The 21,699-nt window shown below is 40.6% G+C and overlaps 2 protein-coding genes across 5 annotated transcripts in view; both read right to left on the reverse strand.

Moving 5' to 3' along the window:
- Positions 1-9,267, reverse strand: part of tars2 (threonyl-tRNA synthetase 2, mitochondrial) — a 30,134-nt gene extending 20,867 nt beyond the window's left edge. For all 3 annotated transcript variants that reach the window (XR_011602337.1, XR_011602336.1, XM_070966014.1), the window contains exons 1-5: positions 8,839-9,267; positions 2,884-3,013; positions 2,526-2,719; positions 2,381-2,433; positions 2,147-2,273 (exon numbers count right to left, since the gene is read on the reverse strand). Coding sequence is in view for 1 of the 3 variants with exons in the window: in XM_070966014.1 (XP_070822115.1) it covers positions 2,147-2,273; positions 2,381-2,433; positions 2,526-2,719; positions 2,884-3,013; positions 8,839-9,034 (700 nt within the window). In the remaining 2 variants the exon portion in view is untranslated. The remainder of the gene's footprint in view (positions 1-2,146; positions 2,274-2,380; positions 2,434-2,525; positions 2,720-2,883; positions 3,014-8,838) is intronic.
- Positions 9,268-9,274: 7 nt separating this feature from the next.
- Positions 9,275-17,064, reverse strand: prpf3 (PRP3 pre-mRNA processing factor 3 homolog (yeast)). Of its 2 annotated transcripts, XM_070966017.1 has the most exons (17): positions 16,896-17,064; positions 16,335-16,488; positions 15,802-15,932; positions 14,912-15,079; positions 14,735-14,821; positions 14,327-14,613; positions 14,084-14,202; positions 13,801-13,988; positions 13,499-13,665; positions 13,230-13,312; positions 12,567-12,710; positions 12,359-12,458; positions 12,091-12,204; positions 11,892-12,010; positions 10,337-10,414; positions 10,185-10,240; positions 9,275-10,088 (listed from the first exon to the last, which is right to left on the reverse strand). In XM_070966017.1, exons 2-17 carry the CDS (start codon positions 16,477-16,479, stop codon positions 9,939-9,941), a joined length of 2,136 nt encoding a protein of 711 aa, XP_070822118.1. In that variant the 5' UTR covers positions 16,480-16,488; positions 16,896-17,064; the 3' UTR covers positions 9,275-9,938. The 2 variants fall into 2 exon arrangements, with proteins under 2 accessions (XP_070822118.1, XP_070822119.1); XM_070966018.1 differs by lacking the exon at positions 16,896-17,064 and having other exon boundaries at positions 16,335-16,617.
- Between the last annotated feature and the right edge of the window lie 4,635 nt (positions 17,065-21,699).

Consider the following 21,699-nt stretch of genomic DNA (forward strand, 5'->3'; position numbering starts at 1 on the left):
TGGTCATGTGCGCATAAAGGATCGATATTTAGGGAAATCTGTGTCCCCAGTGTCCCATCTGAAGACCTGGTAACATTTCAGGGAAAATTTCGGCACAGCTGTGTTGATAAAGAAAGCAGTAACATTGGAGGGAAAAGCATGTAAAGGGCTACATCCACCTGGTGAAAGACGCCTTCACGTGGAGCAAGCGAACCACTCACAAGACTCTGCTGACAATGTATTTAAATATGCCACTTGACCTGTTCACAGTTAGATGACAAAAAAATCATTGCGGTCTTGCAAACTTGTTGATTCTAAAATGCATTTCAAGTCATCTGCTGGACCGTCCCTTGCTCCATCTGTTAGGGCATTGCCGCAATGTGTGAAAAGACACAAGATGGAAATGTTACTGAACGTAGCTGCAGGTGTGAATGGTGAAAATCCCTCGTGGTCCCTCAAAGTTTATCCCAATAATTTACCAGGAACTATGTGTGTAACAGTTTTATATCACAGGTCATTTAGGTCAGAAACATAAATATTTAATCAGAAAACCACTGAAAAACTATTGCTAAGACATCTAAAAATGACTTTGGAACATGAGGTGTTCAAGTGTACCAAGAAGAAAAGTATCTTGGAGGGATGTAACGATAAATCCAATTTCGCGATGATATGATAAAAATAATCTTCAATGCTGTCATGGGAGTGTGACGCTATCTACCATGATATTAAATGGTTATTTACTGTCCCTCCTTGTCAAACATTGCATTGCTTGTATAGCAGAGGGCACAATCATAATAGTCAAGAAGACAGACTCCCATCATCCTTTACAAGCCAAGCTCTGCTAAAAATAAACCTCAGAAAATTACAGATGAACGGGTCGATAATGAAAAAGATTGAAGGTGTTGCATCGACTTTTTGAGCTGATGTGTGGCAACATTTTAGTTTTGCCGTTTCAAGAACTGACAATGACGAAAAGGAAATGAACATATGTAACACAACTTGCAAACACTACAAGACATCGGTCAACACCAGGGGAAACACATCAAACATGAGAAGCCCTTTAGCACATCGCCACCCAGAAAAGCTCAAATCACAACAACAACAAAGCTCCAGCGAGGCCAAAGGAGCCTGAAAGAAGCATTTGGAGCCACGCTTACCCTTAACAGACCCAGAGCTGAAGAAATAACACGATGCATCTGTGAGTATACAACCAAGGACTTAAGGCTGTTTCTGTGGTTGACAACGACAGATTTAGTGAGCACTCTGGAACCAATGTATACATTTCCACCAAGGCCACACTTTAGTCACACAGTGATAGCAGCTCTGTACCTAGACACAAAAGCTAAAGTGACGCAGAGCCTCGAGGAGGCAGAATGCATCTCAATAACCACAGATGGGTGGACTTCAAGAGCTGCTCACAGCTGTATTACAGTAACAGCTCATGTTACGACCATCGAATGAGAAATGAAACGTTTCGTCTGACAGACACGGCCTCTTTTCCAGTCACACACTGGACTAAACGTAGCTGAGGTTTTGAAATCTGCTGTTTTGGAGATAACTGCAGTCATTACAGACAATGCATGAAATATGGATGTAGCGGTGGGAGAGGCCGTGTTGTTGCTGCACATAGTGTTTTGCACACACTTAAAACCAGCATTTTTTTCACTGCAGTTCAGCTACCACAGCTGACCTGACCACCAAACACAGACCCTGATCGTGGATGTGGTCACCCAACAGAACAGCTCTTTGAATTATTTTATGAAAAGTCTACTGACTGCTGCATTGTTTTGAAATTGTACACGGTTCAATCATTCATTGCCACAGACAAAAATGCACTTTAAGCTAAAAACAAATTTCATATGAATAAAAATGCCGTATACACTACTAAAGCAGAACACATGCATTGAACCAATACCAACAGCTAAAGGGTCAAAAGAAAAAGCCAGCAGTAACGTCTTTGCCCTTTTCTCAGAATAATTCAAAGATCTTATTGAAACAGCTTTCATTTGAACTATTTTCTGTTTCACCTCCATTAGCGATGCATAAAGTTTTCACATTGCATGAAGAAGACACAGATATCAATACATATAAGTTTCAAGTTTGTTGGCAAGCATGCACAGGACAATAAGTGTGTGATGATGTAGAAATAAGCTCAGTGATCCCTGACCTTTAAGTCTCTTAAGAGCCTCCGTGCTACAGACATCCACCCTGAGAGCTGTCAGCTGCTTCTCCCTGAACTCCTCTTCTGTAACTGCTCGCTTATATCTCGATAACTGCTCGATGAGGGACTGGGGCTGGAAAAGAAACAAAGCACAAACGAACAGAGATTACAGCTGCAGCACTTAGGTGTATGACACAATATGTACGACAAAGTAAGACAGCACTGATAAACATGACTTACTGTGAATTCTGCTACAATCTTGGATTTGAGGGCAGCTTTGGGGTTGGCTGGGGCTGGAAAATAAAATTAAGACATGAATAACTGAACATACAATCAGAATTGAAACAGTAAATAATGTGAAAAGAGAGGAAAGCACCAAACTGACCATTTGCTGACGGTGTCTCCTTTTCTTTCTCCTTTTCTTTCCCCTTTTCCTTTTCTTTTTCCTTTTGCTTCTCTCGTTCCTTTTCCTTTTTGTTCAAGCTGGCTTTGAATTGGGCAATGACCTCCTCAGGATACACACTCCTCTCCTCCCAAATCAAAAAAATCCTTTCCACTGACTTGCGGACCTTCGGATCTCTGACAATAATTCAACATGACAACACAACACGGTTCATCTCAAGCACGGACAGGCACAGCATGTTTTACTTGTACATTTTGCAGTAATCGCCATGTTGAAAAATAATAATGTATGTTGGTCCAACACTTGACCTGAATAAAAGCTATGTGCTCGGTGTACTCACTTGATGAGCTGAGCAGCATTGGGAAGGACTTCTGCAAAGGCAGAACGAAAGACGATTGCGTTCTTTCTTTTGCAGTTCTGTATCACGTCATTGGCAAGGTAGAAGAGATTCAAGCGGTGATTGTTGTCAGCTGAAAAAAAAAGCAGATAAAGAAGAAAGGATAAGATTAAGAGTATAAATTCCTCTTACAGTTTACACAATTTAACACGGTCCAGTCTGTACTGGCACTGTGTGACCGATACGGCAATAAAACATTCAAATAGCTGACTTCAACTTTAGCTAACATTTTTAATCATGAGGAGACTGTTACAGCCAAACAACCAATAAACTGACTGGGTCGATTTTATGACTGAGTTTATCTTATCACAGATAGGTTGTTGTGTTGGTGTATATGTTGGATGATAAATCAGAGAAGCTGCAATCCCAAAGATACAGTTTGTTAGAAGAATTTACAAACAGTGATGCATTAGATCAACTGTAAAATGTCCTGCTCAGCACATATCTTTGTCACTCATTTAAAAAAAACAAACCTTTGTTGTAATTCTAAAACATCTTATGTGTTTCTGTAAAAATAAAAATATCATTATCTGAATACACTCCTTCATACACATTGACGGGAATACAGCTGAGGTATTGTTCGTGAATGGAAACAGGCTGTGTCTGCTGTTCCTAATATGATTAGTTCATTCACAGATCTTTTCATAGATATTTTTCCATAATCACCTAATTTTAGTGTTAGACATGGAGCTCCAAAAGAATGACAGTATTGGCAAGGACACAATGATGTCTACTGTTCCCTAAAATAGATTCATTTATCAGCAGAATTCAATTACAGCCAATAAGCAAGATTTTTGTTCTCCGACTTTCAGGAACAAAACAGATTATAGTATGTAGCTTAAAAACAGGTTTGAATGTCTCTACTAAGTCGCATTGTGTTACATTTTAGCATCTCAGGCAGTCTTAAAGACACAAGATGAATCCCTTAGTTCCATCAGCAAAACACTGCTGCAGTCTATACAAAGAAACTGTGTATATGCCAACTTATCTGTCAGCTCTGTAAGATAAAAGAAAGGACAAAAAACAATAAGGGAAGCAGACAAAAGGAAAAAAACAAACCAGAGCCCTAAAATTCTCTAAGGAAGTTTATATGAACGCAGATCAAATACATCGCATCAGCATACACTGACATAATGCAAATATACTCTTCAATGTTTACTACACACCAAGACATCCTTGCTGAAATTGTTTTTGAAAATCACAGTTATTTTACTTTTGAATGTCAGCATTAAATAAACATTAAAAAACAAAGGGATTTCTTTAAACCCACAATGAAGGGCAATAACCACGAGTATCTAGGCTGGCACTACATTATTTTATACCCAACAGATTCACAGTAATGCATCAAATAGTATGAGGGTGACATGAGTCACAGCACCTGAGCATCTAGACAGCCTTGAACAACAACAGACGACAAGTCCCTGCTCAAAGCCAGCACCCGCTCATGCACATACAAAGTCAAACACACTGCATTAATCACTTGAAAATACAGACAGTTAAGACAGCCAAACAAATATGAAATTACAATACCTGGCCTGACATCTTCTATCAAATTGGCACCATCCAGCCAACTCCTCTAAAAACTACCCACAGATGACAAAGCACCAACTTCACTTTGGCCGTAACATTTACATGTCAAACGCTATGAAAGACAACTTAAAGTATTATTCATGGCAAAAAAAGTCAAGCCAAAACTGGCTCTTACAACAAAGTCAGCCATCTGTGTTCAACACAAAAACAAACAAAGGAGAGCTTCAATCAACATAAGCTTGTGTATGACAACACAAGATTGTGAGATAATGTCAGATATGCGTTTCTCTGTATACAGTACGCATTAAACCACTTAATATTGTTCTGCTTGAGTACAAAACTTATTCCTGAAACTCATTTGTCTCGTATCTTCTGTGTTGAATATTTTTGAAATAGTGACTTCCCAAACCATAACTTTTACCTCATATTTTCAAAGAATTAATCAGTACATGTTTAATTTCAAATACATGGCTTACATTCAAAACTTAGCACTGAAGCAATAAATAAACTTGCGTGATTTGACTCAGAGCCATCAAAATGACAAATGAGCATTAATTATACAGATCATATTTTGTTGTTGTAGGTTATACATAAGGCTGAACAACATGAAAAAATAAATCATTTTGCTATTATTCTGACAGAAATTGTGATTGCAATATGAGACACGAATGGTCATTTTTGCATTTTGTTTTTATTGAAAAATTTTTTAAAAACTATGATGCTATTTTTGCTGAGGTCTGTACCAAACAAGCATGTTCCCCTTACATCTGGAGAAAATGATTTGTAAGCCAGGGCCTCTCTGGAGAAGCACAATGCTTCATTTAGAGTGGCATGCTACAACACATTTTACCTTTGTCAAAAAAATGTGGCACCTATGATGTGGATATTGCACTTGGTATTACTGCGATTCTGGTAATACTTCTATTAATGGTTCAGCCATAGTTATACATGTTTCTGTTCACCCTATCTTAAAACACTATGCTATAATACTACACTGTACCCTACAAGTTCAAATCCTACATGTTAATCCTCCTCACTGAATCTTCACACCAATAATATTTCTCAACTAACACGGAAACATGTTTATAATTCACCTCTAATAAACACAACTTATGCTACAAATATCCCAGCAACAGCATGTTGGCAGTGGTGATCAAAGGTATTCTGTGAGTATTTAGACCCTTTCTGACACTCTCCCATACCCAGAAGAATAACACAGAGGAGCTTTTCTGTCTCTTTTCTCAACTGCACTACCATCCACAAACAATAATGCCAAAGTTTGAAACGTACTAAAAGACGAAATAATATTGTGTGACATGAGACCACACATCACTGCAGGGTAAGAATGGAAAAACCTGTTCCTGCTCTGGAAACTGGTTGGGGTGGATTGTCCTCGTACCCCTTTCGACCTTTTCAGACATTTTTAGACTTTTTGACATGGAACCAAACATGTCAGAGAATAGCCAAGAATAAATGATGATCAGAAGATTTCCTCTCGGACAGTTGGCAATGCTCTCCATTTGAAAACAATGGCTCAGCCAGTGCACAGCAGTTCACCGTGTGCAGTCAGCATAAGCTTTTAGCATGCATTGCTCTGTGGGCAGTGATGAGGAGGGATTAAAAAAATGCCTACATGATGATTTGCCTGACGGTTTCTAGTCAAAATTTAACAAAAAAAAAAAAAAAAAACCCTCCCTGATAAATAATAAAACTCTCGAGATTTTAGGGCAGAGACTTATACAAGATTTGGCAGATCTGCTGCACAAAGTTAATCAAGGTATTAAAAAAAAATCCTATAACAAATGCTGACAAAAGACATTTTCTGACACGATTTCAGCAGCCATACTGTACCAGAAAGTCCAGGAGGGACCCCCAGTGACAATAGCATAGGTTGGATTATTTATTCCGCTCTCAAAATGTTACTTACATCTTGGGGCCGTGGTGGTCTAAAGGTCAGAAAAAGCAAACCTGTGACTGGAAGGAGGTTCAACCCCTCGGACCAGCACTTACCACTCCTTCATTATGTCAACCCCAGCTGCTCAGTGGCCATCAGATGAGACTGGGTAGCCAAGTATGAATGTGTGTAACTGTGCAAATGTGATCAGTGAAACATCCCTGACTAAAGAAAAAACAAAAAAAACTATGTGAACAACAACACCTTGCATTTACCTTTCATGTGAATTTAGAATAGGATGTTGTGATCCTAGTGTTTTTACATATACACACACTGGCTTCTATGCATATAAACACCCAAATTAGTCCAATCCTGTTTCATATTAACTTTAACAACAAATATTTGCTTTGGTATTTAACAGCTTCTGGATATTCACGCCATGATAATAAACCATCACTGCTCACACAAGTTAAATACGCACCAACTGGAATTTCTTTCCAAAAACACACGGAAAACTAAACTTTTTGAAATCTGCAACAGTGATGAGAAAATACAAAAGATTATTTCTAAGGTCTAGTTTAAGTAACAAAATCTTTCTCCACAGGATAAAAAAACAACAAAAAAAAACCTTCATTTCTCAGGGGACGAACTAAGTCTTCAACCAACAGACAAAGTTTTCCAACATTAGAATTCTACCAATTTATCAAAAGCAATGTAAAAGATCAGATGGTGTATTAGCCTTCATCAAGCACTCGTAACATCCACAAAATCTATTCCTGCATTCACTGCCATCAACAAGCAGAAGATATGTGGCATATTCTGTCGCCTTCTTGTTCTGCCCACACAGCTGAGAAGCTGACAAAATCTGTAAATCCACTGAACCATCCATCGCTCCAGGTTTTAAAAAACAGTCGGCTTATAACACAGGAACTGCTCGGCAAATGATTCTGATTCTTGTTTTCTATTGGTGTTAAGTCAGAGGCCATGCAAATTTCTGTAAACCTTTACGAAGACAGCTAGAGACACAAGAGGCAATAGCTAGAGGCACAGACGCAATGGTGTGATGGAGCTGTTCAGTGGCTTCACCATTGTGTTACCTCAATTTCACTAACTTTTCCAAAGAACCCATATTCAATTAACCACTATGGTTATTTGCTGCACACATGTTGTGTAAATTAAGGAGAGTAATTTTGGAATTACATCTAAGAGTAAAATTGGACCCCATTATCAGCATTGCAGTAATTAAAATGCTGCATGCAAGACTCATAATACCTCATTAGCCTGAACTACATGCAGGAAATTTGTAGATACTGTTGTAAGACATGACTGCTATGTTGTAATGTCTGTTAACTCAGCAGTAATAATACTACAGGACTGGCAAAATGCTGCCAAAAGGCCTGTCCGTTACTAATAGAGACAAACTGTTAAATCCAGCATAAATCAAAATAAAATGGGTGCATGAACAAACTGGTGATTTAATGCACAACTACCCTGAATTAGAAATGAGGCCAAACTCTTGTCAGACTTCAGTGACACTAATCAACAGGGCCTATCTGGTGTCTATCTCAGATGCTTCACTGACGGGAAACATGTGTCCCAAACTCCATCCACGACAAGTTGAGTTACTATGTGCAAAACTGCTTGGTCAACATAAGAGATCAAATTTAATAATTATATTTTTATTTACATTTAATACACAGTGGGTCGTTTTGAATTTAAAAGAACTGTGAGGCAAAAGCAATTAGAGCCTGTGCGAGCCTCTGTAAAGTGCATTAACAATGTCCAATGACACTTAAAATGTGGCTCGGTTTTAACTCGACCTTTCCCTGACGGCACCTTGTTCAACTCGTGCCATGCTCAACAGAAAAAAACACAGATCATATGAATTTGGTTTGAGTGGATTTGCCCTTTATCTTGTTCAGCTACCTACTTAACAAGAACATTAGCCACTGCATCACCAAAAACAATCATACATGTTAAACGACTCACCTCAGCCACAACTGAACTTGCACTCAAACTACAAGGCAGCGACATAAGCGGACATGTAACTAAATCTGACTAAACACGCTGTGACCACCTTAACCTCATGAGTGTATTCCTTGAGATTAGCGGTGGACTGCATTGCAATTCTTCGTGAAGAAGCAGACTCGTTCAAAGCAGACATGAGCCCCGGGAGGCCCAACAGTAAACAGCGCTACCAGTGAGAGCGTCACGAGCAGCGAATCGTTAGCGTTAGCTTAGCTTATGTTTGCGGCTAATTTCAAGTGTCGATAAGTCGATTACAAATTCAAAATTCACTTTAGAAATTAACAAACGTTGTTTTGTGATGCACTGCATTGCAACACTTTCCATGCAAAACTATCACAAGAAGACCCAGCTGTTTTTGCAAGCTTAATCATGGTCAACGCAGAAATGCATTTGAATTAGCTAAAGCAAGCTAGCTAGCGGGTTAGGCTCACTAAGAAGCTACTCACATTTCTTGAGCCACTTCATCCAGGAGCGAATGATAAGGCCGTGGTGCTTTTTGTTTTCAATGCACCAGGTTGAAAGCCCCTGTATTGACTCCATAGTGTTGGATACTCCTTGAAACCGCCGGTCCAAAGACGCTTCAAGAGCAGCGTTGGAGCTGCGTGCTCCGTGGCCGCTTGCAGCCCCAGAACCGGCCGCCATCTTTCCTGTTCTTTCTGCTGGTCGCTCGCCGCTGGTGTGGATGAACGAGCCAACTTAACGAAAGGACGATTAGAAACACGCCCCCATGTTTTACTTAATGATAACGACATAACTGGAAGTACAAATACAACTCACAGTACACAACACGGGATAAAACGACATAGCTAAGATGATAGTTGATGTGTACTGTTATTTTTAGCCGAGTCATCCCAGCTGACGGAAAAAATGAACACAAGTCGGTTAAGTTTGATTTTGTTTATTTAAGGTTGAGACTGAAACGTTGCAGAGAAATGTAACTTTAGTGAGTCAAGGGTTTGCTCGTTTCTCATTCGATAGAGAAAATATGGACTTTGGAGCCTTAAATTCTGTGAAATGTAACCTACATGTAACGACAAGAAGTCTTATAACAATGTCTTAACAGCCCAGGTTTACTCTAAATGTGTCAGCACGACAGTGGTGCAGTCATTCACTGAAGGGGTAGTTTTTATTATCTGCTTGACTCAGACAGGGATTATTATCAGTGTACATGTGGGGTTTCCATCACAAAAAATAAGTCATAAAAAACCCATTTCTCATCATCACATAAAGCCTTTGGTGATGGATTTACACCAGAGAGTGCGATCTGTCAGACTGTAAAAACAAATAGCACAATATCAGACAGAACAGCCTACCGCCGAAGAGATGAACACTGATGCAGGCATACACACACACCCTGATCTGTCTCGCAAAAACATCCACATGGGTTTACTGTTCCTCCTTTTCTATGCTCAAGTCTCTTGATGAAGTCTGTCCCCAGTTGAAGGCAGCCAGTCAGCAGTGAGGGGCCGACTGGCTGCAAGGCTGTGGGTCTGAGGGCTTGCAGAAGGGGACGTTGAGTGAGAACGATGTACTCTCCGAGCAGGTTTCAGTCATCTGTGGAGTCCAACACACTCATACTGAGAGCGAGGTCCCAGTAGTGTTCTGTGCCATGTTTCTTGAAGTGTTCTCTGGCCATGCTCTCTGTGGGACACTGCTTGAACTTCATCTCCCCAAAACTACGCTCTTTAGCTGTTCCCTGGAGAAGCAAGCGATAAGAGACAAAACTACGTCAACAAAGTCATTGATGACACGATGACATGTGCAGCAGAGAGCAGGGTGTGTGAACACTCACCTCCCATATCAGCCAGCACTTGTTGTTCCTCTTTGTATCATCATCACCATCTGGATCTAATTGAGAATTAATGGTCAAGATGGTCAGTATCCCTGAAATATGCACAAAGCCATGGCAGCTAGCACAAGATTAAAAAGTCAAGCCACTCTTACCATCTCTTTTACTGTTGTGTTCCTCCCATTTGATTCTGTGCAGCATCATCCTCTTGAACTTTTTCTGGGATTTAGGGCCTGAAAAGGGAGGGAGATTTATGGATTTTAAGTACGACTTTGATTATTCAATTTATTTCTTGGGAGGCAGAGAAGATGAAACCACGTAGAACCGACTGAGACTGACATCAAGCCTCATAGAAGTGGAGTTACAGTTTTTGGGCTTTTTTTTTTTTTTTTTAACAAAACCAGTTTTAAAAAAATGTCGTCCATGATGTCAGTAGCTTACCACAAAATGGCACAACACGAGCATGTTCAAACACTGTGGCAATCCTTAACACTGACATAACATACTTAAAATCTTACTGAGCATAAGATACTAAAACTTTGACAAACTTATAACCCTGATTCCAAAAAAGATGGATAAATAAAACAAAGTGAGAACTTGGTAATCCATTAAGACATAAACTCAATTGAAACCAGTACAAAGACAATATATTTAATGTTTGACCTCATCAGTTTCATTGGTTTTTGTAAATATATTTTGAATTCAATGCAGCAAACAAGTTGGACAGGAGCAACAACAGACTGGGAAAGTAGTGGAATGCTCCAAAAACACCTGTTTGGAACATTCCACAGGTAAACAGGCTCATTGGTAACAGGTGATATTATCATGATTGGGTATGAGAGGGGCATCCTCGAAAGGCTCAGTCATTCACAAGCAAGGATGGAGCGAGGTTCACCACTTTGCGAACACATGACTGTATTAAGGATGTTAATATGTGGGCTTGGGAACACTTTAGAAAACCATTGTTGTTCACAGCTTGCTTGCAAGTGCCTGCATTCTGTTTTATTTACATTTTGCACAGCATCTCAACATTTCTGGGATCAGGGTTGTAACAGTACTGTACATCAGATGGAAAAATGTCACCCTGTAAGTCACAATGATAAAGGGACACACAAAATTTCTGTCTGGTAAGTTTGGACTCCTTTCATGCGCTCTCATTCATCAGTTGCCTTTGCTCTCCTGCAACCACACACTTGCTGCCCATTTTGACTTTCACTTTTCACTTTGACATTCACTCTAATATGTTGTGTTTGGTAATACTGTCCCTTGAGGCTTTCTGTACTTTTAATCCTGTATAACAAGCCCATTTTTAGTTCTGAGAACATACAAACAGCGAGATGCAGACCACTGAGCAATTAAAAATCCAAAATAAACAGTAACAATAATAATTAAAAACAGGTTGTAGAGGGTTTGAGGGGGAACATTTGGGAAAACAAACCAAAGAGTGTACAACATAGTAAAGTTTAGAAGTTACGATTATTACTGTTACTAAACCCATATAATGATTTACAAGCACATTTCATACTATCATAAATTGAAGACCAACAGTTAACAACCACAGACATTTCCTTCTCACAGCACTACAGCTCAAAATGTTAATTAGAGATCAGATCATGAAAAGTACCAGCTGTACAGTATGTGAAAGAGAAAAAATGAATGGAACCACAAGCATTGATGGGATACATCTCTCCTGTCAGTGTTGTCTCTTACCTCCTTCCACCACAACAAGGTTGACGTCTCTGTGCAGAACTACTGTGCCCGTCAGGTACAGCTGGTTGGCATTGGCTTCCACTTTAAACTTCTTAGCGGGATTTTGCAGGTTGCGGATCCTGTACAGGGATGGTAAGGCGCTTAAATTACACACACACACACTTTATGTCTGAGCTACAGTACGTGTTCTAATGCACACCTGTACACAGCAATGTGAACACCATCAATGAGGTCTTCTTTTAACTTCTTGACCTTCTTCTCTTTCCTCTGCTCTGCTGTGAGCTTGCGTGCTGCATTGGCCTCCTCATGAGCTCTGCAAAGAGAAGGACACAGTTATAAAAATCTGAAAAGACAGTTTCTTTATTTGAAGTTTTTCTAATCACACTATGTTAAAAGGTAATTCCAGAGTAGTGCAAGAAATGACGAGTGAGGGACAAGCATTGTGGAGGTTGACTGTGTTTACTAACTTCTGTCTCTTGGCCATCTGTGCTCTGACGTGGGCCTCCACCTTCGTGGGGTCCTGAACCGCCTCTGTTCCCAGAACCCTCATCAGGTTGGAGATACGTACTGAGAAAATTAATGCAAACTTCAGTTAGGTTCTACCTCATCCTTTTTGTCATAGTTTGTAACGACTGATCTCTGTGTGTGTGCGTGTGTGTGTGCGTGTGTGTTTACCTTTGGGTTCTGGTGGAGGCATCAGTCCCAAACGAACCTTCTCTTGAACCTCTTTCTGTCCCTCCCTTCGTGTCTGTCGTCTCAGTTTCTTCTGTTCTTTCTTTGTCAGGTATACACCCAGTGTTACTGGCTTATCTGTGTCAACTGAGGGGGAAAAAAGGAAAGAAAAAAAATTACATATATTGTAACTTTTCCAGCAACTAAATGAATACCATCAAGACACTCTACAGGGTGTAGAATGGCTTGTGGAGAGGTTAAAGATGAGTATGTATTGACAACAAAATGTTCAGTTTTGCCTGTTAAAAACAATTCCACTGGGTGCAGACAAAAACAGCTTTGACAGAAAGCACATTTCTGTATTAAGTAAGTAATGGGAATCACCTGTGCACTGCCTGCAAGCGCTTGTGAATGCAATTTCATTTTCTGTTGTCTACTTTTTTTTCCCAGTGGGTCTTGTGCCATAAATCAAAGAGGAAAGTGTATTGGTAAAGTAGCTGTCTGCAGTGCAATCATTGGGCTACTGGAACAGTAATGTTGATGGTAAACTGTATATTTTCACAGTTGTATCTCTTTGTTTTCTGTTTATGTGGTCTCACTTACAAAATCTGATAATTAACTATAAAACTTATAATTAACTCACTACGTTAATTCACATAAATTTACCTGGAGGGCTAATTTGGGCAGGATGTTCTACCAGGTTGGTCACACCAAAGAGCTCCAAGTCTTCAAATTTTGTGTCTGATGTTCTTCATAAGGAAAGAGGGGAAAACACGTTAAATACAGCAATTTCATTGTACAAACTAAACTACTGTTTATGCCATAAAGACTGTGTTCTACAGCTTCACCATAGCAGCGACAATGAAACAAAGGACACTTTAATGTTTTTCCTAACATCAAGTGTTTGAGTTCCTGGGTTAGCTGTAGTTTCTTACATGTCTACGTTGGAGGGCAGGATGAAGGAGTCCCACCACTCAATGGTAGGCACCTCTCCTTCTCCAATCTCTTTCTTAGGGGCAATCAGTGCCAGCTTGGTGGACGCCTGGATTCCTGTCTTCTTTGCTGCCTGGGCAATCTCACACTGCAACCTTTCCAACTGGGCCTGATTGAGGTCAAGATCAATGCAGGTTGGACACGTTTAGAAAAGTTGCTTTGAACCATGTTTTAATTTCATGTCTATTTCAAATATTGAGGCTGAAACAACTGACATGTGACACTAAATCCTGGTAAATCCAACCTTAGTTCTAATTCTCTGAGCGATCTTCTCAAAGCGCCCCTGCTCGTGGAATTTGAAGGCCTTGCGAGGTCGCTGAGCAGGTGCAATAAATACACGTTGGTCGAAATAGGAGGTAGACTCCAAGTCATCTCCAGGCTTCTCTTTCAGCTGTTGACGGAACTGCTCCCTCTTTACCGCTCGAATGTTTGCTGTACAGATGGACGACAATTAATTGCAGAATGCTAAAACAAGAAATTAAGTTACTGCATCTAGGTGTAAGAGTACTGAACCACTGTACACATACCTTTCAGTGTGGGCATACGGTGTGTGAGTTCAACCTCTTTGCCACTGGCATCTACAGTTCTTCCTTTGTCATCTAGAATAAGAGGCGTTGGCTTGTTCACTTCCTTGGCTTCTACTTTCCTATAAAAGCGACACACAGAGAAAGCAGCCTATTTTCACACTGCCACATCAATGAACCAACATCATCCACCACATTTTTGTCCTGTTTAGATTTTAAAGTTCTATATACTGTGACATTACTCACGGTGGGGCAATTCCCATAGCATGTAGATTCGCTAGTGCCACTAGGTTGTGAGGCCCAGTGTTTCCCAAGGCTCCGAGGATACCAGGTTTCATGGCTAACTGGGACTGGATGCGTGCCTGCAGTTCAGCAGCCTTGCGGGCCTTCTCGATAGCATCATTCATGAAGCTGGCAGCCTGGGACGGGGCGATGGATGATGCAACACCTGCAGCTGCAGCAGCAGGAGAGCCAAGAAGGCGTGAGACTGCAGGGTTTTCCATTTGTGACTGTGGAGTGGGACCGGGCAACCGCTAAAGTCAGGGAGAAGTAAGAATGGCGTTATATTGAATGCACTGTCTGAAATTACTGATTTGTCTGTTTGTCAGTATTTTAAAATTTGAAACTTTAAGAGCAAAAAAGTGAATTTATTACTGGTGAAGCAGGGACTGAAGAGGCAAAGCTCAGTTGTTTCTTTCTCTCCTCTATCTGTTTTGTGGCTGCCTCCATCATCTGTTTTATCTATTAATGCAGAGAGACAGGTGAAGACGTGTACAGTTTATCATAAAATAATGTATTTGGGTACAATCGTAACTGAAAATAATCTCATACCTGCATTTTGGTGAGCATGCCAGGGCTCTCAGATGGAGGTCCAGGTATGACCTCAGGCTCCTCCACCTCCTCGAAGCGAGGGACCCGCTTCCGCTTTACAGCTGTTACATCTCCTGGCTCCGGAGTTTCTCGCACTGCACCAGTTTCAGCTTCATCACCAAACACATCCTGAAACCATCCAGCCAAACAGAAACACCCAAATATCACACGTCCCATCCAGCCAAACAAGTGATTCAACACCCGATTATCCTATATGATGACTCACCAGGCCGGGAATGAAGTCAATTTTAGGGCAAAGCCTCTTTGGCCTTTGACAAATACATATTTATTGGGGCACTGAGGCCAAAATATAGGGCACCAAGTCAAAAACCAATGAAGCAATAAAAAAAAGTGATAATTCCACTTTATGAAGACAAAACAGTATCAAATCAACTATTAGGAGTCAGTGTATTGAAAAACAGTACTAAGTTTATCAAAAATGAAACCTGAATGTTTAACATTTCCACAAAATGCTGTCCGATTAGTTTAAAAATATGCACAAAAGGGGCAACTTGACAGCAATGACTGTCAGACAACCGAATCATACTTTAGCTGTTACCTAGTGTTAAAAACTGTACACACAGTGTAACTAAATGGAAGCTCTCCAGGGGATATATTAAGGCAAACTCCCTTTTAGAAATATGACACACTAACAATTCCTTAGCTTGAGTGACCTATTTTAGTGGGAGACAACTGTGGGAATGAGGTGCACCAAAACACGTGCAGGTTGGTGTATCAGATACACATCAAATTAAAAACTGAGGTGCTCACTGTAATCTATAGTCAATCAACTGATTAGTTTTACATCCATTTTATTACCCTGCAGTGGTAAAGTTTGTTATTGTGCTTACCTTAAGGTCTCTCTTGCGGTTCTTTTCTCCTGCTCCTTTGTTGCCGCGGGAAGTGCGGCTTTCCTCCAAAGCCTCAAAAAGACGCTCCACAAAACCTCCAGCAGAGTCATCAAGGAAGGGACGCAGCTGGTCTGAGGTGAGAATGAGTGTGTAACAATTTGCACAAATCCAGTATTCCTTTTATCAGTGGCACAATTAAATAATCTCTTGACCTCATGACACAGTGCCTTTAAAAGCACACAGAGAAATCTCTATGAAAACCAAGACTAAAGACATTTTGGCCGAAGAATTTACATTATTCTTCAATAACCAGAGTAAATTTAAATAATTTAGCAAATCAATGACTGACAGCTGAGCCTAAAAAAATGTGCAGTGCACTGCAGTCAATCATCTTGACAGTGATAGGCAATGAAATAGGGGCAAATGGGACCTTTGTTGATGATCACCATTATTCACTTTGATAAATTTACATACCATACGAAAAGAAACTGTACTACTTGCAGTGTGACACTTAGTATGAAAATTACAGTTACCTATAGTCTTCCTTTTGTCCAGTCCCTTTCCAACACAGTGCAAAGCAGCAGTGACCACTGTGGGCTCTGAGAAACCCAGCACTTTCTTCACAGTGCGCTCCACCCATGGCCTCAGTTCCTCCATCTCCCGTTTGGGAAGAGACATCCTCCAATCCTACAGATTATCATGCAATTTACATCACATAGCATCAGCATTCATGCACGCCGATGAACCTGATTATCACCTACATGTCTCAATGAACTCTAGCCCCGTTAAACAGAGCTACATGATACAAACCCCCTCGCTGTCTCACCCTTACTCGTTTTCAGGCGCAGGAACACAAACATCCAATTATTCACACATACAAACCAATTCACGGCTAGTCAAAAACGTGTTGTTACTTCTCAACGAATATATATAATGTTAAGACTGGCTGACAACTTATGCTAACCAAGAATAACGTACAAGCTGATATCAATGACATCCGCCAAAACTCCCGGCTGCCCGCTAGTTTACCATAGCACAATGCTACCTGCGAGCTACCAACATCAGCGAATAACTGCTTCATTAAACGTACAAACCTCTCGATTCTGCCTGTGTCCGATATCAGACGGCTTACGTTGTAAAAGCTTAACAGAAACGACCAAGTTAAAGAAGCGTAAAACACTCAAACTGATAAGTTCTCCGCAAACTTTCTATTTGGTCGCGCCGTTCACACGACGTTTCTAATCCAAGACCCGGAAGAGGAAATGGTTGCTGCTGCTTCTTCTTCTTCTTCGGGACCATTCCGCGCGCTCGTTTCCGTGAAATGTTTGTTGCTTCCACCAACCCGCAAGTGAAAGAAATGTCCTTTTTGTCTTTCCCGTTCTCTCGAGGTAAGGTCTGTGTTTTTGTAAATTGTGATTCAAAGTCATGTTTTTAGATAAGTCAGCGATCTGATAAAGTTTGTATTTGACCAAAGGAATAGCTTAGCAATGCATAAAAGAAGGTATTAAACACTGACATTATGACATAACTTGATGAAACGGTCGGTATTTTTCTTTTAACCAACTAGCTAAAACCCCCAAACCTGCAGAAAACGTACAATACATTAATTAATTTGACTATTAATTTAGGCCCAGAATGCTGACTTACATATAAGCAGAAAACCTGTTTCATTCAATTGTTTACCTCAAGTAACCAGTGGTGAAATAAGTATTCGTATATTTAAGCAGCTGTACGTAAATTCCCTTTGAATTAGAAGCTTAAGCATGCTTGGCTTAAAAATTGTACTCATTTGAAATACTTGAGAAAATGTACTCAGTAAGTTCCCACAACTGCTGGTGGTAACTATAACTGCACAGTAGAAATATAAAACCTAACAAAGTTTAAAGGGAAAAAAAACCAAAACATAATGTTGAAGGTCAATAAACTGAATCCATCAAGTAACGTATTTAAATGGACAACAAACTAAGTTCAGGTTTATATGTTTACATTAATAATAGAACTGATATTTCAATGCAAAAGCTGATTATCCAGAAACTGAACAGAAAATAGTGGTTTGATTGCCTCCCATTTCCAACTGCCTCTCCTAAGGTTATGGCTGAGGACTTGTCTTACATGATAAAAGCACAACTCTAATCTCTGTTTATCACAGCTCAGTCTTGAGTGAAACATTGTCAAACTATTGCCCAACTAATTACAGATTAGTCATGAAGCGAGTCCCCTGGTGAAAACATATTAGTATCAGGTGATCTACATTTCCTTCCAATGCAGGCCCACCCCCTCGTTTTTTTCTCTGTCTTTGCATGATGTGGGTCAACCGAGTGCAGTTGTATTAGTGTGAGCATGAATGCAGTAGCGAGCCCGAGGCTACACCAGTCGGCCAGATCCCCCACCCCACCCCCTTCCACTGCAACAATCCACATCCATGCTTTCACTCAGTGCTAATGTTGTTTGTAACCATCCATTGCTGGGATAAACTGCACATACACAGCACATTAAGTTTGCCAGACATGCTCTTTGTGCAGAGTTATAACTATCATCAAGATGATGGCCTTTCATTATAGGTACATTCAGTTACTCCTACTGAACAGCACAGCCCCATCATCAACCTTTTCATATGCTGACTCATCGAGGACACTTCCAACACAATTTACCGTGTGGCTTTCGCTCGCTCACCCACTTACTCATCGTTTACATGCATGTTTACATGCACACTGCAGAGATATTTATATGAACAACCAGACTGAGATTTTACATGGTTTGCAGTACCCCAATTTAGTGTCTGGAAGGATATCTGGGAGGAAGGAAACCTCTCATTAGCACCAGAAAATAAAAAAGCACATTGACAAAATTTCACTGTGTGCTTTTGTTCTTTCCAATCATGAAACGTGAGCCTTTTCCACCACCACAAGCCTCTTTGTGTATAGAAACACAGCTTTGGATCCAGGTCACTCTGTGACCTTTCTTGTGTTTGTGTAGAATCAAAACCCCTTTAGAAATATGAGTAAGATGTGTTGTGAAGGAGAAATGGGCTGCAACTGACAGTTTTGGTTGTTAGTAACATTTTTGACATAGTCTACAAAAGTTTGAAAACTTTTCATTATGGCTTTTAAGAGCCCAAGGTGACATCTAGCGCTGAAAGATGATTAGTGGTTTCACAGAGAGTTAATTGGTGGTGTTTTAATCAGTGGTTATTTACTGCTTTTCTTTGTCTTCTATGATAGTTATAAGGAGATCTTTGGCTTTTGCATTGACAAACCACACATTTGTCTGTTTTAAAACAGACAAATGTGTGGGGGGGGGGCTTTTACCTTTATTGGATCATAACAGCTGAAGAGAGACAGGAAAGGGGAGGAGAGAAAGCCAGGGACAACATGCAGCAAGGGGGAGGGAATGGCTGGAATCAGATTCCAGGACACCCAAAAACAACACAGTTTAAGACGTCTCCATGTGCTCTGAGATCTGTTTTTCTACAGACTGCACAATTCATTGATTAGTCAAGAAAATAGTGATGTCAACAATTTAAAACTTGCATTCAGAAAACCTCTTTTTTTTGATAAATTGTTTAAACAATTAGCAGAATTGCTGTTAGTTTATTTTCTGTTGACGAACAAATTGATTAAGTAGTCAGTTCAGCTCTATATGAGACGGTCATTGCAAAATAAATATATGAACGTGGGTCTGCCAGGTGGGTGAGTCTCGCTCCAAATGTCAATCAAGTTTTCAAATGTCCAACAAGCTGGTTAAATATACATTTAGAAGAGTAATGCCTTAATCTGGTTGTTATCCAATGATCAGTGGGCCAGTAGGAACACATTCACTCACATTTACCCATCCAGCCCTCCACCACCACCACCACCACCCATGATGAATTCCTCGCTGTCACCTCACATGTGCTGTCTGCCCCCCCCCAGCCAACTGTATTATGTAATGACACCTCAGCACATTATATGACAATACCACAGATATTTCTATACAAGTAAACACAGACAAACAAAACACACACACATATACTTTTACTCAAACTGGCAAGCAGTGATTTCCACTTGTCTGTGCAGCTAAAACACGTGTTACGCAGCATCATGGGGGTGTGTGATGAGAGCTGTATGAATTAATCTGTTATATTACAGGAATGCCAGGCATTTAGTCTGCAGTTAATCCTACTTCAATCTGGGCAAAGCACTAATTGCTGCGTCCCTTACAAGTGTTTCATTTGCTGAACATCCTTGACAAACTGAATGTGCATTATATGCTATAGAAATTACATAAGTGCATAATTCATGACATTATTAAAAATATTCCCTGTGCTTCTTCACACAGCTTTTTGATTCTTCAAGTGTGTGGTTATGATATATTTCATCATGCTGACCCAGTTTTATTTCATTGTATCTGACAGGGGCTATAAATCATCTTGGAAGATACAATCTCAAGGGAACCCGCCGTCTTTACTTCACACATGGGCTGCTAAGACCTCGTAGTGTGTATAAGGTGTATAAGGTGCACGTGCATGTACTAAATCCCATGTTGTCCACTAACAGTGTGAGCTTTTATCTCACTTTTGTCTCATTCATACCCCGCTCTGTTTCCCAGCTCTGCCTCTTTACACGCCTCTCTGTTTCCTGTCCTTAGTACATTCTACATGGTGTTTCCCTTTCATTCACTGTACTTGAATAATTGAGCAGTCGTGTAAGATGGCGTCATCACGAGCAGGCTCCCGAGAACACATTCAGGCCAAAGAAACTGATGAGGATGATATTTGCCTGTAGCCCGACCGTGCCCCAAATATCACGCACAATGTCATGGGATGCACGTGCGTCCTTGAAAATGTAGTCCTTGTACCTCTGTCTGTTTACCGTGTTCCCGGTTGGTGACATCACAGTGATGGGAACCACAGATGGTGGGCAGAGCAGCATCTTCAACCCCACTCACCAAGGCCCGTCACTGCGAGCTCCATCAAAGCAGATATGACTTCGAAGTAGCTCAGATTTCCATCACAAGGCTGGCCACTGTGCAATTTTAATGAGCATCCAGGCTGTTTTGGGACGAGTTGGCACTAAAACCCCCCGAGGACTTGGGGTGAGTAAGAGCAAGTGTGCGAGTGTGCTCCTATCACGTCTCTGCGCGTGTGTGTGTAGTTGTAAAGTCACAGTGTGGCTTCACCTCACGTGAGTTTTACTGGAGTGCAGTCAGTGAATTATGGGGGAGGGGAGTTTGGAATAAGTGAATAAGCACCTCATTGTGTCATTCCCTTCAGCACATGCAGCAGAGCCGGACAGACACTCTTAAATCATTAACTTGTTAAAACCAATGTGGGGATGTGGAAGCACAATTAAAACCTACACAGTAAGCAATAAGTTCATTATGTGCAGTCCTATTGATGCACACACATTCTCAATTAGTCCAACATACACTTGCTGGATGGAGAAGTGAAAACAATTGAGCACATTTATGACGCAATATCAAAGATTTTTCTTCCACTGACTGTGTGCTCTAATAGACTGTTACACATACATCATGCTAAATTGGCTGTAATGCAAAGGGGTTCTAAAACTTTTTTTAAAAACAGAATTGTAGAAAGGAAGTGAAAAATGAGAGGAGCTAATGCAAAAAAAAATATATATATATATATCATTGATGATGAATATAAGTGGGAAAAACAACAGAAGTCCTCCATTTTCCCCAAAACTGAGTGAGGTCAGATCTCCTCCCTGTGTCCTCCACACATCCTCTTCCCGTCCTTTTCCTCTTGCCCCTCATTTCCATCCTCCAGAGGAAGAAGGGGGGGGTTGTGGTGGAGGGGGAGATGGAGGGCAAGGGCTTCTCTGCTAAAAACTGCATGGATACAAGGGGGGGCCGTGAGGGAGGGAGGCAGAGGGGAGGAGGGAGGGAGGGCGGTCTCTG

This window comes from Chaetodon trifascialis, chromosome 7 (genome assembly GCF_039877785.1).
Source record: "Chaetodon trifascialis isolate fChaTrf1 chromosome 7, fChaTrf1.hap1, whole genome shotgun sequence".
Classification (NCBI taxonomy): Eukaryota; Metazoa; Chordata; class Actinopteri; order Chaetodontiformes; family Chaetodontidae; genus Chaetodon; species Chaetodon trifascialis.